The sequence below is a fragment of the Adiantum capillus-veneris genome, chromosome 5 (assembly GCF_014529385.1).
Source record: "Adiantum capillus-veneris isolate H3 chromosome 5, ASM1452938v2, whole genome shotgun sequence".
Classification (NCBI taxonomy): Eukaryota; Viridiplantae; Streptophyta; class Polypodiopsida; order Polypodiales; family Pteridaceae; genus Adiantum; species Adiantum capillus-veneris.
Genome location: NC_140935.1, coordinates 30,497,921 through 30,514,473, shown reverse-complemented (window position 1 = coordinate 30,514,473; position 16,553 = coordinate 30,497,921). Strand labels below are relative to the sequence as shown.

General features: G+C 46.5%; 1 protein-coding gene across 3 annotated transcripts in view; it reads left to right on the top strand.

The window, feature by feature from the left end:
• The window catches only part of LOC147457082 (110 kDa U5 small nuclear ribonucleoprotein component CLO-like), a 59,013-nt gene extending 43,678 nt beyond the window's left edge, over nt 1-15,335 (top strand). Inside the window, exons 4-12 of one of the 3 annotated variants that reach the window (XR_015188074.1) lie at nt 11,750-11,848; nt 11,945-12,103; nt 12,219-12,304; nt 12,385-12,583; nt 13,778-13,888; nt 13,982-14,188; nt 14,288-14,404; nt 14,477-14,529; nt 14,932-15,335. Coding sequence is in view for 2 of the 3 variants with exons in the window: in XM_086512099.1 (XP_086368225.1) it covers nt 11,750-11,848; nt 11,945-12,103; nt 12,219-12,304; nt 12,385-12,583; nt 13,778-13,888; nt 13,982-14,188; nt 14,288-14,383 (957 nt within the window). In the remaining variant the exon portion in view is untranslated. Of the gene's footprint in view, nt 1-11,749; nt 11,849-11,944; nt 12,104-12,218; nt 12,305-12,384; nt 12,584-13,777; nt 13,889-13,981; nt 14,189-14,287; nt 14,405-14,476 lie in introns of all 3 variants that reach the window. The other 2 variants (XM_086512099.1, XM_086512098.1) reach the window with 2 other exon arrangements.
• The last annotated feature ends 1,218 nt before the right edge of the window (nt 15,336-16,553 follow it).

Below are 16,553 nucleotides of genomic sequence, written 5' to 3'. Positions count from 1 at the left end.
CACAATTACTGACGTGGCAGATTCCCAGAGAATGCGCCGATAGGCTGACGTGGCACTGTACGGACGGCCGCAGAACGCGCTAACATGCTGATGTGGTAGCGTACGGATTTCCATGATTTCCGTTGACAGCGTACGGAAATTGTGTTGGCTGATTTTGGCTGCTCTTGGTGCTTTTGAAACTTAACTGATTTTGGGGCTTTGCTTTTGGGCATCCCTTGTAAGAATAAATAAGTCCTTAGGGACTCACTCCTGAGAGCATCTGGACGCAGAATCTGAGAGTGAGTACCCACAGACTCTCTTGTACTTTGCACACAGATTAATATAAAAAGAAATACCGAAAGGGGCGCCAATCTTTCGGGCCAAGACCTCTTAGCACAGAACTACGCCTGGCCGTGTCATCTTTTGTGAACTGTTTTGAAGTGAATCTCTACTGTGTCGCAGTAGAATCTTGACTTGGGTGTCCAAGTTTGTTACAGTGGTATCAGAGCACGGCCGATTTCTCTTCTATCGGGAAATCCGATCCCTTATTTTGCGACAATAATGGATCAGTCGACTTCGTCTGCATCTGTTGATGCGAAAAGAGATCATGCAGAGGATTTAACTGAATTAACAGAGAAAAAGTACGGGCCACCTCGGCCTACTCAGTACGAACTTCAAGAGATGGAACGTCAACAGCAAGTTGACGAGTGTACAAAGCAGATGATCAAATTTGAGAAAGATCCTCAGTTTGCAAGATTTTTGTCTCGGCGATCCATCGCTGAAGTACACAGTCAATGGCAGAAAGCCACCGAACCACCAATCAAACCGTCAATCAAGAAATCTCCTTCTCCGGGAATGTTTACAGAACAAGAACTTCAGGAGGTCGTTCAGACCCAGATCAATTAGCTTTTGGACGCGAATAATCAATCCAAAGAGCAAGTGAAAAAGCGCAAGAAGGAGACTGACTACCCTGGTTATTTGGGCCGTCAATCTTCTTTAGCATCTGCAAGAAAGCAGAAGAAGCGTGGACGATTTGAAGGACTACCCAGTTCTTCTTCTTCCTCTGCTTTTGACAGTTTTTCTAGCTCTTCGGACTCGAGTGAGGAGGACAGAAAGGGCAAAAAGCGAAGCAAAAAGCAAAGCCTCGGAAAAAGCAAAAAAATTCAGATTTCACCCAGTTTCTGGTAGCTCTACGGAGGAGTCATCCTCTGACAGCTCGGACTACGATGACCATATGTTTTATGCAATGAAGAAGCACTTCTATAGAGCCAACCAATATGACTTCCTCAATACAAAAGAAAGAAAGAAAAAGAGTTCTCAAGAAAAGAAGGATAAGGATACACGACCCCGGCTCACTCTTCGAGAGACGGCCAATTATATCAGAGAGGGGAAGTGTTTTGGTTGCGGGAACATGGGTACATCTTCGAAAAGTGCCCCAAAAAGCACACCAAGAACAGACTAAAGACAAGCCAGAGAATTTGAGAGCAACAGAGGAACGTGGAAGAATGAAAGCAGAACTGGTACCAGATTGCATGGATACTGACCCAAGCCTGATTGATGAAAGTACAGAGCTTTGCCGAGCTTGGGGCAAAGTGAAAGATCAAGAAGCCCTAATTTTCTAATTTTCTTCGATGGAGGAGCCAAGGCCAACTTCATTTCACTTGAATTGGCAGCGCGGCTCGATATTACACCGGACAGGATGGGACCACCAGCAGGGCACTACCAGCGACACCCGGACGAGACATAGCCATTACACCTGTCATTGGCAAACTTTGGTTGCATTGTCAGGGGAATTTAGGGCACAAAAACTTCTACATCATGCCTTTCGAAGGCAGTGATGTTCTCCTAGGAGTCCCTTGGTACCATAAAAAAAAACGTCGCGGTCGATTTTCGGGCAAAGAAAGCAATCTTAACGAATGAAAAGGGCTGAAAAATAGTACTTGATGTAAAATTGAAGGGTGAGTCCAACCTTATTGTATCGGCTTCGGCCATTTCCAAATTAATGAAATCCAGTCTCTTTGTTTACTCCATCTTCTTGAAAGAGTTAAATGATGAACACACAACAAACATGTCTAACCTTGACAAAGAAAACCAAGATTTTCTCCACACATGCTGATTGTTTCTCTGAGGGCCTGCCAGGTGAGTTGCCCCCACCTCGTCCTGAGGATCACACCATTGATCTAATTCCTCGAACCACACCACCCAACCGGCCACCTCACCGTGTTAGCCGAGCCCAAAATGAAGAGATTATGAACCAAGTGAAAGACCTATAGGAAAAGGGTCTTATCTAGCCGAGTACTTCACTCTACTGCTCTTAGGTGTTGTTGTTATTAAAGAAAGACGGATCTTGGAAAATGTGCATTGATTATACAGCTCTCAACAAAATCACTATCAAGAACAGATTTCCAATTCCAAGGATCCATGAGATTTTTGACAGATTTCAGGAATCCTTTTGTTTCAGCAGAATTGATTTGAAAAGTGGATATCGACAGATCCATCGCTCCAGGAGATGTCTACAAGAAAGCCTTTTGGACATACTTTGGTTTATATGAATTTTTGGTGATGCCTTTTGGCCTTACCAATGCTCCAGTGACTTTGAACCGAATGATGGATAGGATTTTCAGAGAGTACAAATTGTTTGTCGGCACTTTCTTTGATGATATTATAGCCTTCTCCAAGGATGAAGCAGAACATAGACACCATCTGCTACTACAGGTCTTTGACCCATTGCGTGATCACTAGTTAGTTATCAATGCCAAAAAGAGTGAAATTTTCTTGCTGGAGATACACTTCTTGGGACACATCATCTCACCGGCAGAAGTACAGATGGACCCGCCCAAGATTGAGACAATGCGTGATTGGCTATATATAAAAGCTTCTTGGGCTTGTGTTCTTACTACCGGCGGTTCATACAAAAGTTTGAAGAGGTAGCTTCCCCTTTGCACATTCTGACACAGAAAGGAGTCCCTTTCTCGTGGGGACCCACAGAGGTGACTGCCTTTCATACATTGAAAGAGAAACTCACTACTCGACCAATGTTGACTTTGCCGGATTTGCAAAAGTCATTTGAAGTATATTGTGATGCTTGTGGTCGTAGTCTGGGAGCGGTCTTAATGTAAGAAGGCCATGTGATTGCCTACGAAAGCCAATTGTTTTCAAGGCCGGAATTGATAACACAGATTTATGAGAAAGAGCTTTTGGCAGTGATCTATCTCTTACTCAATGGCGACATTACCTACTCGGAGCCGATTTCACGGTCTTCACTGACCATCAGAGTTTACGTTACTTCTTGTCACAGAAGCAGCTTTCGGAAAAGCAGATGCGGTGGGCTAACATCTTGTCACAGTTTCACTTCCAGATTGTCCATGTTCAGGGACAAAAGAACTTGGTAGTAGAGGCTTTGTCTCGAAAGCCGCTAGTCTTGGCTATCTCCGCGATTTATCATAGAAGCTTTTAGGACATGGTTAATCAATACGCCACAGATCCACATTTTTTCGATGTATTCACTTGAATACAGAAGGGGGAGGTAGTAGCGGGATATTCCTACGGGATGGCTACTTGATGAAATTGTGCATTACACAGCCGTTGAGGGAAAAGGTTTTGATTGAGTGCCATTGTCGACCTTTTACGGGTCACCGCGGCATCGACACCACCTTGAAAGGTGTGGAGCGTTACTTCTTTTGGCCGAGACTCAAGAAATTGGGCCTCTCCTGGAGACACCTCGCACGGTAGCCTCAGTAGTTGCCAAGGCGGCTGGCATTCCCTCAGTTCGCGTTTTGGTCAGAGACACCCACACACTCCCAAAGGTTATTCTTCTGCCTCGGGTGAGTGGGGGTTGGTTTAGACAGAGTGTCGAGTATTCGGGCCTCCCGAACCAGTGCTTCATTTGTCGACAGATGGGCCATCTAGCGAAGGCTTGTCCATGCAGGAGGCCTCGACCTACACCACAGCCTCACTCCCAGCCTGCAAGGGCTGGCCAGCAGACACAGACAAAGACACAGCGCACAGATGCAGAGCCACCCTGTGAGTCTGGGCTCCAGCGGAGGAGGGATGACAGCAGGCCCGTGGTAGACGACGTCAGGGGCCACAGCGTTAGCCTGACACTCAGAGTGGTCCTCAGGCGCCTACTCAGCAGCAGTGGGTTCCCACGGGGAACCGGTTTGGTCCTCTTGAGCAGGATGATGCCCCTGCTCCAGCCCCGACCCCAGCTTCACCTTCGACAGCCCCTCTCCCCCAGAGTTCCCCCCCTCTTCCTCATCCTCCCCTCCGCCTCTTGACCGCCTCTTCCCCCCCGTCCCTCTACCTCTGCCGGTCCCTCCCCCTCCTGCTTCAATTCCATAGTCGACCCAGTGGGCAGGGCCTTCTCCGGCGGCTAGGAGATCTCTTGGCAGCGCCTTTGCCATGAGTCGCTTAGCGAGAGAGGGATAGTCCTTCTTGCGACCCCCTCTACAGGTACATACATCTTCCCTTGCAGCTATCCCTCGTGGTCTGATGAGCATTGACATCCGGCGCCGATGGGACTTCTTCGACTACGGGTTCACTCGTTTTCTCGGCGACCCCTCAGCAGACCATGAGGCAGCCTGCTTCAGGGTCCATGTTCTATTCCTTGCCGCTAGGGGGACAGAGGCCTTGGACTCAGTAGTTGGCTTCTCCTTCCCCCTTTGCGGCAGAGACCAGACAGAGTGGACTCTCGACTCAGTGTTGGGATGGTTGCACACTCAGGTCCTAGAGTTCTCTCACCACATGGGAGAACTAGGAGTTACAGACATGCTCCAGACTTTGTGGCCATTGGCCAAGTCTGCGGTGACACCTCCAGATTCAGCAGGATGTAGACACATTGTGGTTTACTTCTTTGCCGATACACAGTGCTTGCCATGCTATGTATACATTCATGAGGACTCCTGGACAGAGGAGGTTGCTTTACGTACGGCTCGCTCTGCTTGGGCTTGGGCCAGGTACTCGATGTAGTCACGCCTATCTAGAGGACGCTCGAATGCGGATTATTCCCCATCCAAGCCAGCCTCGAAGATAGCCTGTCTCGCTGCTGCAGCAGCATCTATTCTCTCTCGCTCCCCATGAGGATCGTCTCATGGAACGTGCAGGGACTAGGTGGGCCCCAATTTTAGCGTCAGGAGGGCCGACTACGTCAGGAGCTTTAGCGCTGCCTTGTGGGAGGAGAGATTGATCTCCTTATGCTTCAGGAGCACCATTTGTGTGAGAGCCGCATTAGACGTTGTGGTCAGCTCTTGTGTGGACGATATGATACTTTTTGGTCAGCTGCTTTTGGACCTGGAGGCATCCAGGGTGACTATTGCGGACTCTTTGCAGCAAGCCATTGTGGGCAGAGGGATTATTGTGCCAGGCAGGGTTCAGTGGATTACTATGCAGGTTCAGGGTGGCCTAGTGGGTTTCCTGAACATCTATGCGCCCAATGTGGCGAGTGCTCGTGCAGAGTTTTGGTCTCAGATAATTGAGTCTCTGCCGCCGCAGGCAGAACACTGGTGCATAGGAGGGGACTTCAACATGTTGGAGGACCCTTCTGACAGGATTGGTGGCAGCCATGCTACAGTGCATGGAGTTGAGTTGGAAGCTTGGGAGAGGTTTTGTATGACTCTGAGAGTTTCGGATGTTTGACAGCACTCTGGTTTTGTGAGGCCCCCAGACAGCCTTGCCTTCTCTCGATCGGACCGCAGAGTGGGAGGAGTGAATCTATCGCGGATAGATCGCTTCTACACTAGTGACCACTTCAGTGACTTGGGATGGACAATGGGCATTCTGGCAAGGACCTCCTTCTCGGACCATGCACCAGTGATCCTCACAGTGGCAGACAGGCAGAGGAGTGGGAGCACGATGCTTCGCATCCCAGAGAGAGTCTTGTTGAACTCAGTACTCAGAGAGCGGGTAGAGGCTCTTTGGACAGAGAGCTTGGACATGTAGGAGTCTCCTGCTGACAGAGTGGCCTCAGGCCTGGCCCAGATTAGTCTCTTTTTTCTCCAGGAGTCTCTAGCTCGCCGGGCTGCCGCGAGAGAGGAGCAGCAGCGTCTCAGACGGGGCATTGCTTCGCTGCAGAGGATGCAGGAGCAACATCCAGACAGTCCTTGGTTGGAGGAGCAGTTATAGCAGGTTCGATAGGAGCTTGCTAGCACAGAGGAGAGGCGACATGAATTTGCTTTTCATCGACAGGCATCTCAGTGGACCCAGGTGGGCGATAGAGTGACTGGTGCTTTCTTTGAGGCAGTGGGACCTCGGCACTCGCATGCCAAGGTCAGCAGTTGAGGAGGCCAGACGGGTCAGTTGCTTCTGAGCCTGAGGATATGCGTGCAGTTGCTACTGACTTTTATCGTTAGTTACTGTTTGCGAGTCCCAGTCAGAGCGTTAGGATACATGCAGGGAGCAGGTTTGGGCACAGATGCCTTGTCTTGTGACTGAGGAGATGCGTCAGAGGCTTGAGCTGCCACTTTAGCTTGAGGAGCTGCACATAGCTCTTAGGGCCCTCCCCCGTGGTAGCTGTCCCATAGTTACCCGGAACGCGGAACGGGAACGGCGACGGGATCCTTGCGGAACGGGGGAACGGCTAGGGGTCCGGAACAGGAACGGCGCGGAACGGGAGGTATAAAAAACACCCAAATAGTGCATTTTTTAGCTCCTTGTGTTTAAATACAAGGAAGATTAGAGTGCTTTGACTTTAATACTCACAAAAAACTCGTTTTGAAGACCATTCAACCTTGCTATGACTAGATGATGAGAGAGAGAGAGAGAGACTCGAGAGAGTGAGAGGGAGAGGGAGACATTTGACAGAGTGGGAGGGAGAGGAAGAGAGCTTGAAGGCCTAAAGCCTTGAGCCTTGAGAAAGAGAGTCTTGAGAGGGAGAGAGGGAGAGAGCTTGAGCCTTGAGGATTAGCTTGTGGAGAGAAAGGGGGAGGGGGTGCATTTTATGAGTCCTTGAGGCCTTGCACACTTCAAAAAGAAGCCCAAACATTTACTTCAATTTTTTCAATTTTTACCAAATTTGTTTGTAGCCATTGGCCGTTCCAAGGGAATTCTGGAACGTTCGGGGGCTTTCCGGAACGTTCCGGAACGGCCGTTCCGGTTTGCACACTCGAAACGTCAGACGTTCCGGGACGTTTCGGAACGTTCAAGAAGGGAACTGCCCCCCGGAACGCCGGAACGGGGGCTAGGGGGCGTTCCCCGGTAACTATGAGCTGTCCAGGTGAGGATGGGTTGACTCTCAGTTTTTTCTTGGAGTATTGGGACCTACTTGGCCCAGATCTCTGTAGTGCTTTTCAATACATTTTGCACACAGGAGTGATGCCTGACAGCATGAGTGAGGGCATGATCTACCTCATTCCCAAGGAGGGTGGCTCCTTGGATGAGATTCGACGGTGGCACCCCATCACCATCCTCAACTCAGCCTACAAAATTCTTGCCAAGGCTCTGAGTTTGAGGATTCAGCCACTTCTAGAGAGCCTTATACATGGGACTCAGACAGGTTTTGTCAAGGAACGTAGTATCCTTGACAACATCTTTACTTTCTGGGAAGCTTCTACCCTGGCACGACTCCGTGGTGAGGACCTTGTGATTCTTCTTCTCGACTTTGAGAAGGCATACGACAGAGTTGACTGGGACTTTCTAGAGGGCACTTTACGCAGGATGGGCTTCTCAGATGCTTGGATCAGAGGGCTGTCAGCTTTGTATAGACAGGCTCATAGTCAGGTACGCTTGGCAGGAGGTAGAGGTGATCGCTTCATGCTTACACGCTCGGTCAGACAAGGCTGTCCTCTTGCTCTCTTCCTCTTTCTGTTCTATGCGGAGGCGATGAGCAGGCTTTTGGTGTCACAGCAGGTTGGTCTACAGGGCTTAGCACTCCCTAGATGAGCTATTGGACGCTGAGTTTGCCAACGACTCAGCCTTGTACTTAGATGGCCAGGAGGCCAACCTTCACAGCTGCGAGCAGGCTCTGGAGACATTCTGTTGTGCATTGGGTGCACTAATCAACTGGAGAAAGACAGTGGCTTTCTCAGTTGGTAGTGCTCCTGTGCTCGATTGGATGCCAGGAGAGGGTTTTAGGTGGATTCCCCCAGGGACTGCAGTTCGCTACTTGGGCTGTCAGGTGGTTTTGGACTTGTCTCCCGAGCAGCAGATTGCTCCCCTTCTCCTGTCTATCAGTAGAAAGTTGTTACATTGGAGCTCAACACGACTTTCTTTGGCTGACAGAGTACTAGTTACCAACCTAGTGTTGTTGGCGACTATGTGGTACATCACTTCTTGCTGGATCTTCTCGAGTTGTTGTATCAGCCAGGTAGAGAGACTGATCAGGAACTTCCTTTGGTCAGGACGTGACACTCAGATAGCCCGAGCCAAAGTGGCTTGGTAGGTCATCACTCTTCCTTGTTCACAAGGAGGGCTTGGGATCATTGATCCAGCACAGCAGAGCCCTTCTTGGGAAGTTCATCGTCAGAGGACTTCTTCCAGGAAGGAGTTCTTGCTACAGCGGCTTCGTGCTAGGGTGCCTCAGGCAGGAGGCCCTTGGCAACCTTCGACCAGATGGATCTTCACAGAGATGCGCAGAGTTGGGTTGAGCAGGAGACTGGAGGACCGCTTCGCTGTGAGCTTGCTTCGATCTTGGGAGCTCTTGCGGCGTGGCTTGGAGCAGAGACAACCTACGTGCATGGAGGAGCGCCTACGGCAGCTCCTCGTCTGGAACCCCATGGTTAGCACTCAGAGAGGCCACTTGGTCGGCAATCGGCCTCATGTTTCCTGGGGTCCCATGGCAGCAGGTCCAGCGCGCTCTTTAGGTGATTGGCTAGAGTTCACAGGTTTGTCAGAGGAGGTGTAGGATCTTCAGCTACTGGGCATGAGAGGGGTGCAGAGCATGTGCCAGGACATCTCAGAGTCAGTTCCAGCTAAGTGGCTCACGCCTCTCGGGCCAGTAGCACCCCGGTGGATGGGAGCCTTCACACGACTGGAGGTTCTCATCTCAGTCAGGGCCTGCTCAGAGACTGCTCCATCCCTTTTCTTCGAGCTCCAGGGTGGGGGACGCCTTCAACGAGTTGCAGTAGAGGCCTCACAGGTGGCAGAGTGCTGTTTTCAGAGGATCTGAGTAGTGGGCATTTGTGGGAGGACTTGTGTCATAGATCCTGTCCAGCAGCTCTTAAGACTGGACATTGGAGGCTGTGGGCTTGGGAGTGTTGTCCATTGGCACGAGTACAGCGGGATCCTGGTGAGTGGCTATGGAGGGATCCCTTCTCTTCTGCAGACCATCGAGGAGTCCCGTTCTTTCAGTACACCGTTCGGCTGGGACGTCATATACTAGCAGCACAGAGAGAGGCCCGCCCCTCTGCAGCATCTCATTGGCATGAGGAGGGTCTCACAACTGAGTTCTTGACAGCATTTTGGGAGAGGTTGTGGGACTCCAGACAGTCGAGGCGAGCCACCTTGTTTCAGTGGTGGCTGGTCGCACACAGAGCTACAGCAGTTGCGAGTTGGCTAGTGCATAGTGGTTTCTCGGCCGCATGTGCAGCTTGTGACCATTTTGTGGAGAGTTAGCGTCATTGTCTTTGGGACTGTCCCTCGGCCCAGTAGGTGTGGCTACGAGTTCTTTGGCTGATGCCTGCTCTCTCCACGGCTCGACAGTACACTTGGGGAGCAGCGGCTTGGTCCACCCTCACGGGCCCGGCACTTCAGTTTGAGCTATCCTCCACCAGCAGGATGATAGTGATGCAGGAGGGGCGACCTACACTTCAGCTTGCTATAGAGCTTACTTCACAGGAGAGGTGCAGCGAGAGAGAGGAGTGTTGGGAGCTTATCAGTGGCCTGACACTCCGGTTCATCTGGCGGGCCCGTTGTTTCCGCATCTTTGAGGCTCACCCTGTGCCACCAGCAGAGACTGTACGCGATTTTTGGCTAGAGCTGATCCACACTCTCAGAGGACAGCTCGAGGGACTACAGGGCAGCTCCGACCGCATGCGGGAGCGCAGAGAGGCTTTCCTATGACTCTGGCGTCCTGGGCCCTTCTACACCATGGTCCAGGGTGTACTACGATGGCACTACCGGCCACCTGTGTGGCTTTTCCCTCCCCCCATTTCTTGATTTAGCCCCATGGTACATATGCTGGTTTTTTCATTGGGAGAGTCTCCCACCATGGTTGTTGTAGCCCTCTCTTGAAGAGGTGTTTGTAGCCCTATGGGCAGTTTCAGTAACTAATAGAAGGATCTTTTTCTCGAAAAAAATAAAAATGAAACAAAAATCATTGGAAAGAAACCAACAACTAAGGTTAGCAGTTGCCACGTACTCGTGACATAGTTAACAGCTGCCACGCCCTCATGACAGGGTGGGTGGGTGAAGCTCGTCTTTTCAGTGTGGCAGGAAATTCGGCACGTCCGTATATAAGTTTCTCTGCATTTGCTTGCTGAAAAGTGGCCAAATTGGGGGTCTGATTTTCTGCTGTGTTTTTAGGGTTTGGTGTTATGAACCTGCAGGAGTGATGTGGAGTTGCCAAGTGACAATTGGCTTACCAACCCTGTATGTGAAGATGAAGGCCATTAAGATGAAAGAGGACCCCTCCATCACCCACAGAGACTTCTGTTTCTTTGTATCTATTTCTAAAGCATGATGGAACAAAAAGTATGATACCGTACAACATCATTGTACCATATCAGTGAAGATGAAGGCCATTAAGATGAAAGAGGACCCCTCCATCACCCACAGAGACTTCTGTTTCTTTGTATCTATTTCTAAAGCATGATGGAACAAAAAGTATGATACCGTACAACATCATTGTACCTGAGGACTTAAGAATGTGTTCCATTATAGGTTGTTGTGTGAAGTTTGATTTCTAGGATTAAGTTTTTAAGATGTCTTATCCTTTTTTTTTTGGCTTAAAGTTGAGTACTTGTTTTAAGCCAAGTAAGCTGCGTCAACTTATTTTACACATGCCTTTTCTGAAAACATTTTTAAGTTAATAATGTTTTGTTTTATCTAGTTTTGTTTCGAAGCAATCAAAGTGATTTAGTTAGTTTGTTTGTTTGTTTTTGTTTTTCTTTTCTTTTCGTGTGTCCCTTGCTTTTATAGTTTTATGAGTGCTTTATTCCCTCTTATAATTCGTGAGTTCAGACTATTCTGAACTTATGAAGGTATATCATTGTACCATATCCAAAAGGTTATATAAAATGGTATATGGAACCTCCAAAGGGTGGTAAAACACAAAACGGAGTCAATTATTGTTGTCTAGATTTACGCAAGAAAAAGTCGGTGTGACCTGTAGCACTTCACAAGTAGAGAGAGAGAGAGAGAGAGAGAGAGAGAGAGAGAGAGAGGGGGGGGGGGGGGGGGGGGGGGGGGAAGAGAAAACGACACCAGATTGGCGTCAAAGATTGGTGCCCCTTTCTGTATTTCTGCATTGTTTCAATTGCGGCGATCTAATACGTCGGAGAGCTACTAAGTTGGGGATTACTTTGGAGATTTGCCAAAGGATTCTAAAATTCCACCCATAGATATGGCTTACTCATGCAATGCTCATGGATACACAGTATGTGTTTGTTTACTTCTACATCTGCTCTAATCTATTCATGTGCACAGAAACATACGTTTGTTTATATTTCATGCATGAATTTGTTTTCATGTTTACACACTCACATATGGCGCTTAAGCTTTATGTGTGCACACACAGCGAGCATGTGCAACCGTGCACACAGACAAAAAGACTCAAAGGGACAAAAAGACTCAACAGGGCCTGCATTCATGCTAATTATGCTCTTTTCATTCTATGCAGGTCGCAGATCCAGTTGTATCGTTCTGTGAAACTGTTGTAGAAACTTCGTCCTTGAAATGCTTTGCAGAGACTCCAAACAGGAAAAATAAGATTACAATGGTAAGCTGCTTTGAGATCGATTTTTTAGCGCATTCATAAGGCTTACCTTGCCATTATTTATTTTAGCTTCAATAATTGCATCATAGACATTGGCAGATTGCAGAGCCTTTGGAAAAGGGCCTTGCTGAAGACATAGAAAATGGAGTTGTAAGCATAGATTGGCCTCGCAAAAAGCTAGGAGATTTTTTCCAGGCAAGATATGATTGGGACGTGCTTGCTGCCCGCTCTATATGGGCATTTGGTCCTGACAAACAGGTAGTTCTCCTTGTTACTATTTTCTACTCATAAGGATTTCTTTGATGAAGGTTTTGTTTTTTGTGACGTCTTTCAAGTCTTCCAAGGTCTTTGAGTTTTGTGGTGTTTGAAGCAGGGTCCGAATATTCTTCTTGATGACACCCTACCCAGTGAAGTAGACAAGGGACTCCTCAATGCAGTGAAAGACTCTATCGTTCAAGGGTAGGTTCTCCAGGGATCTCCCTCAGCTTTTGTAAGCTCTTTATGACTCAAAAGTGTAATGCATTCTTTTGATTGTTTAGATTTCAGTGGGGTGCTCGTGAAGGTCCGCTGTGTGACGAACCAATTAGAAATGTGAAGTTTAAAATCCTTGATGCAACCATTGCTCAAGAGCCTCTTCATCGAGGAGGTGGTCAGATTATTCCAACATCCAGAAGAGTTGCATATTCTGCATTTCTCATGGCAACACCACGCCTCATGGAGCCTTTTTACTACGTTGAGGTATATTTTTAAGAGTTCTGTCTTTAGTACCAGAGTCGGTGCTTTTGAGAGAGTGTGTACATCAGGGTGTAAAATAAGAGCCCTTCAAGTATTTGCAAGTGTAGATGGTTGGCAAATATATCTTGTCCTTCAACCTATAAGCAGAGGATTTGGGGCGAATTATTTTATATTTTTGACAAAAATGGCACGTTCAAGCGTATTTTTGGTGAGTTCATCTCCCAAAACCACAACAATGTAAAAATTTTGGGCTAATATTTTGACAAATGATTTTTTGAAAAATAGCCAAAGGATCCTGAAGACCCTTCAAAATGGCCATTGGGCTATAAATAGCCCCTGTTTTTACTTGGTGTAACTACATATACACAGGAGGCATATGTTTAGAGGGAAGTGACTGGGTTCAGTCAGCACCTGGATCCTAGTACTCAGGTTATTTGTGATGCTGAGTGAGCTTATGTTCACTTCTTTTGATATTCGTTATTACTTGCTTATTTCTTTTGTGACTAAGTCTATCCTGCATACTTGGAGCTTGTATGTGAGCGACTATTGACACCTAGTTCTATACTCAGTATGATCTTACCTTCACTTCTTTTCATATTTGTCATTAATTGCTAATTTCTATTATGACTAAGTCTATCCTGCATACTTGGAGCTTGTATGTGAGCGAGTATTGACAACTAGTTCTATACCCAGTATTGGACAATAAGAATGCCAGTTTGAATATTGATTGTAATGAGCAATAACAGTGTCAGTGGAAATAGTGCAGTATTTATGCACTATGCATGATGGAGCTTATAGATGTGATGCCTTTGTATGGAAAACCACTATGAACTTCAAATTGTGATTTTAGTGATGGATGACTAGAGGCGGTTTTGGGCTCTACCATGGTTACTTATTGGTTGCTTGGTCACTGTGAAATGGTAACTGGTTGGGCATTTTTGATAGTTCCTTTTTGCAAGGGATTCTCAGAGAGCATGGAAAGATTACTGAAATATTCCTAGAGTTGCAAAAAAGAAAGTGGTTGGAGATGTTTGAAAGAATAATATGGGGTATTTTGGGAGTTTTGAGAAAATTCAAGAGCATTTTGGGAATTTTTGGCAAAATATGAGGGGTATTTTGGGAATTTTCCCAAATTTCAGGGTTATTTTTCCTAAAATTTGTAACATGAGATTATTGAAGTATGCTTTACTGCTACAGATTCAAACACCAACAGACTGTCTGACTGCTATTTACACGGTGCTTTCCAAGCGCCGAGGGCATTCCACTGCTGATGTGCCTAAGCCTGGCACACCTGCTTACATTGTGAAGGTAAGGCTCCTCTGAAGCATGTAATTTATCAAATAAGTTTTTGTTCTGGTTCTAGAGGCTTTTTGTTTATTGCTTTATGGTTGCTATCAACAGGCATATGTACCAGTCATAGAGTCTTTTGGGTTTGAGACCGACTTGCGCTACCACACACAAGGCCAGGCATTTTGTTTATCTGTTTTCGACCATTGGTCGATTGTGCCTGGAGATCCTTTGGATAAGTCTATCTTGTTAAAGCCTTTGGAACCTGCACAAGTACAGCACTTGGCCCGAGAGTTTATGGTCAAAACTAGGCGCAGAAAGGCAGGACTCACCCCCTTCTCGCTGCTTTGATTGTCGTTCTTTATTTCCGGTGCTTCTGGCCCCACATGTGTTGACATGTCTATGGCCCTACTAATGCAGGGTATGAGCGAGGATGTGAGCATTAACAAATTTTTCGATGATCCTATGCTTCTTGAGCTTGCCCGACAGGATGCTGATCTTCAGCAGATTCTGTGATAATAGAGGATGCAGATTCAGGTGGCTTTCTGGACTCATTTTATATCCTTTTTGAACAACTTTCTGAAGTGTTTCATGCTTCTGTGCTTACAGGCAAGATGATGAGGATGTTTGCCTCGCTCATTTTGTCATGCGGGCTTAAAAGGGTGAGTGCTGCATTGCCACCGTCTATGCAGCAGCTTGTAAAAGTTTGCAGAACTTAAATGAGCTTCAACATGGCTCTGCCGCTGATGGCCCCGTACACTTATCCATCTAGAAGGGGGTTTGCCTTGTACACCAATTCAGGGGATTCTGCAATACTTGCCCCCTGTAAATTCCATGTTAGCTGAATGCTCAAATTGCGGATTAGTAGTTTAGAGGCACACAAGCAGAGCTTTTTGTAGCAGTGTGTTTTTAAAAGAGAAATGGGTGCCATCAGCACACCCAAATAGGGGTTAAATTTAACTTCTGTAAAAATATGCAAAAAGGTTTTCCTTCCTCAAGTAGACATTTGGAATTTCCTTCTGGACTCCCTTGTTATATTGAGTTGTATTATGTTGTCATTTCAGCGATCAACGCGCTTTTGCTGCCCTAGTGCTGCACCTTGAAGGGAGAATGCCCATAAGAGTGATGAGAACAAAACTGGGCCATGGATGGACTCGACTTTTTTAATGGGACGGTGTACCTATTGCAGTGTATACTAGTATTTCATGTTGCCGGTGATTAAAACAAAAAGGCACTAGAGATGGAGAAAAGACGGCAATTTTATAAAGAGATGGGCGTGTTATTTCTCAGGATTCAATGGGAGGCCATGGTCTTTAATATTGCAGGGATGTAGCACAAGTTTGTGTTCTTAGTTAGCCATGTTGTCATTTTACATGATGGGGGAATCAAATTAAGTGTATGTCTGGTTTTCTGATATTGTTATAATGAACAAAGCACGATATTAACTGTTGTGCTATGTATTTTGTAATGGTGGTGTGTAAAGAGGTGCATAACAGCAATATGACAAATGACCGTAATGATCCGAACGGTGGTCATATGTACAATTGAAACAAAGGTGTCATTGAATTATATACCGACCGTAGTAACAAGCATTTGTACTTAGTCGTGCGGAGTTTTACTGAGTGTAATCAAGAGAATTAAAATCAACACATCGCACGACACTCCAAAACTCCGGGTGAAGCTGATGGGACTCTTTGGTGCAATTTTGAGCTATCAATTGATGTGGCGATTTTGAACAAGCTAAACTCATTGCTTGTTTCCTAGATGAATGCACTATAACATGTAGTTGTGGTTGGCATTCTAGAATTGAAATGGGAGGATGCGGGAAGTACATTAGAGGTGTGACCAACATAAAGCTATGATGTCATCCTTTCTTTCCTTTTTGGGAACCTTGCCCATGCTCCTTTAGAATCTGTTTCCCCAAAGTTATACCTTAGTTTTAGCATATTTCTGTTAAACTTGCCAAGTAAATCCCTAAGACAGGTTTTTTATCTAAGGTGTCTCACCCCCAAAATCCTCAATGTCATTCTTTTTGAACTAGAAATTGAAAGTATTCTTATCAAATAATGTTGTGCGCAGAGTCCGTCTCCAAACTTGATGGTCATTCCAAATGCAAACTACAATGGGACTCCTCAATTCTTGAAACCAAGGCCAACGATATAGGACAAGTCACCCCAAGAATAGCATAGGTTGTCTTGATAATTCTCTTTCTAATATTTAAACTAATAGTAGTGTGCACATTTGGTACATGTGCTATCTGATTGCCAATAAGAGGTGAACTCCAACCCTTCTAATTGAATGTAAGTTATGAACTTACTGCATGTTTTCCATCTTAGAAATCCTCCTCTTAAGTTTGCATATTGAAAAATGTACATGGAAGTTCAAAGCTTTTTGGGTTTGTGCTCTTATATTCGGTGGTTCATTCAAAAGTTTGTGGAGATAGCTTCTCCGTTGCATATGTTGACACAAAAATGGGTTCCTTTTTCTTAGGGACCGTTGGAATTTGCAGCCTTTTGGACTCTCAAGGAAAAGTTGACAACGGGTCCGGTGCTGGCTTTACCAGACTTGCAAAAGCCCTTAGGGGTTTACTTTGATGCTTGTGGTTGCCATCCAATGTGATTGTCAAAAAGTAGATGTTAATAATCAAATTCAGATAATTTAAGGAGTTGAAAACCAATTCCATATC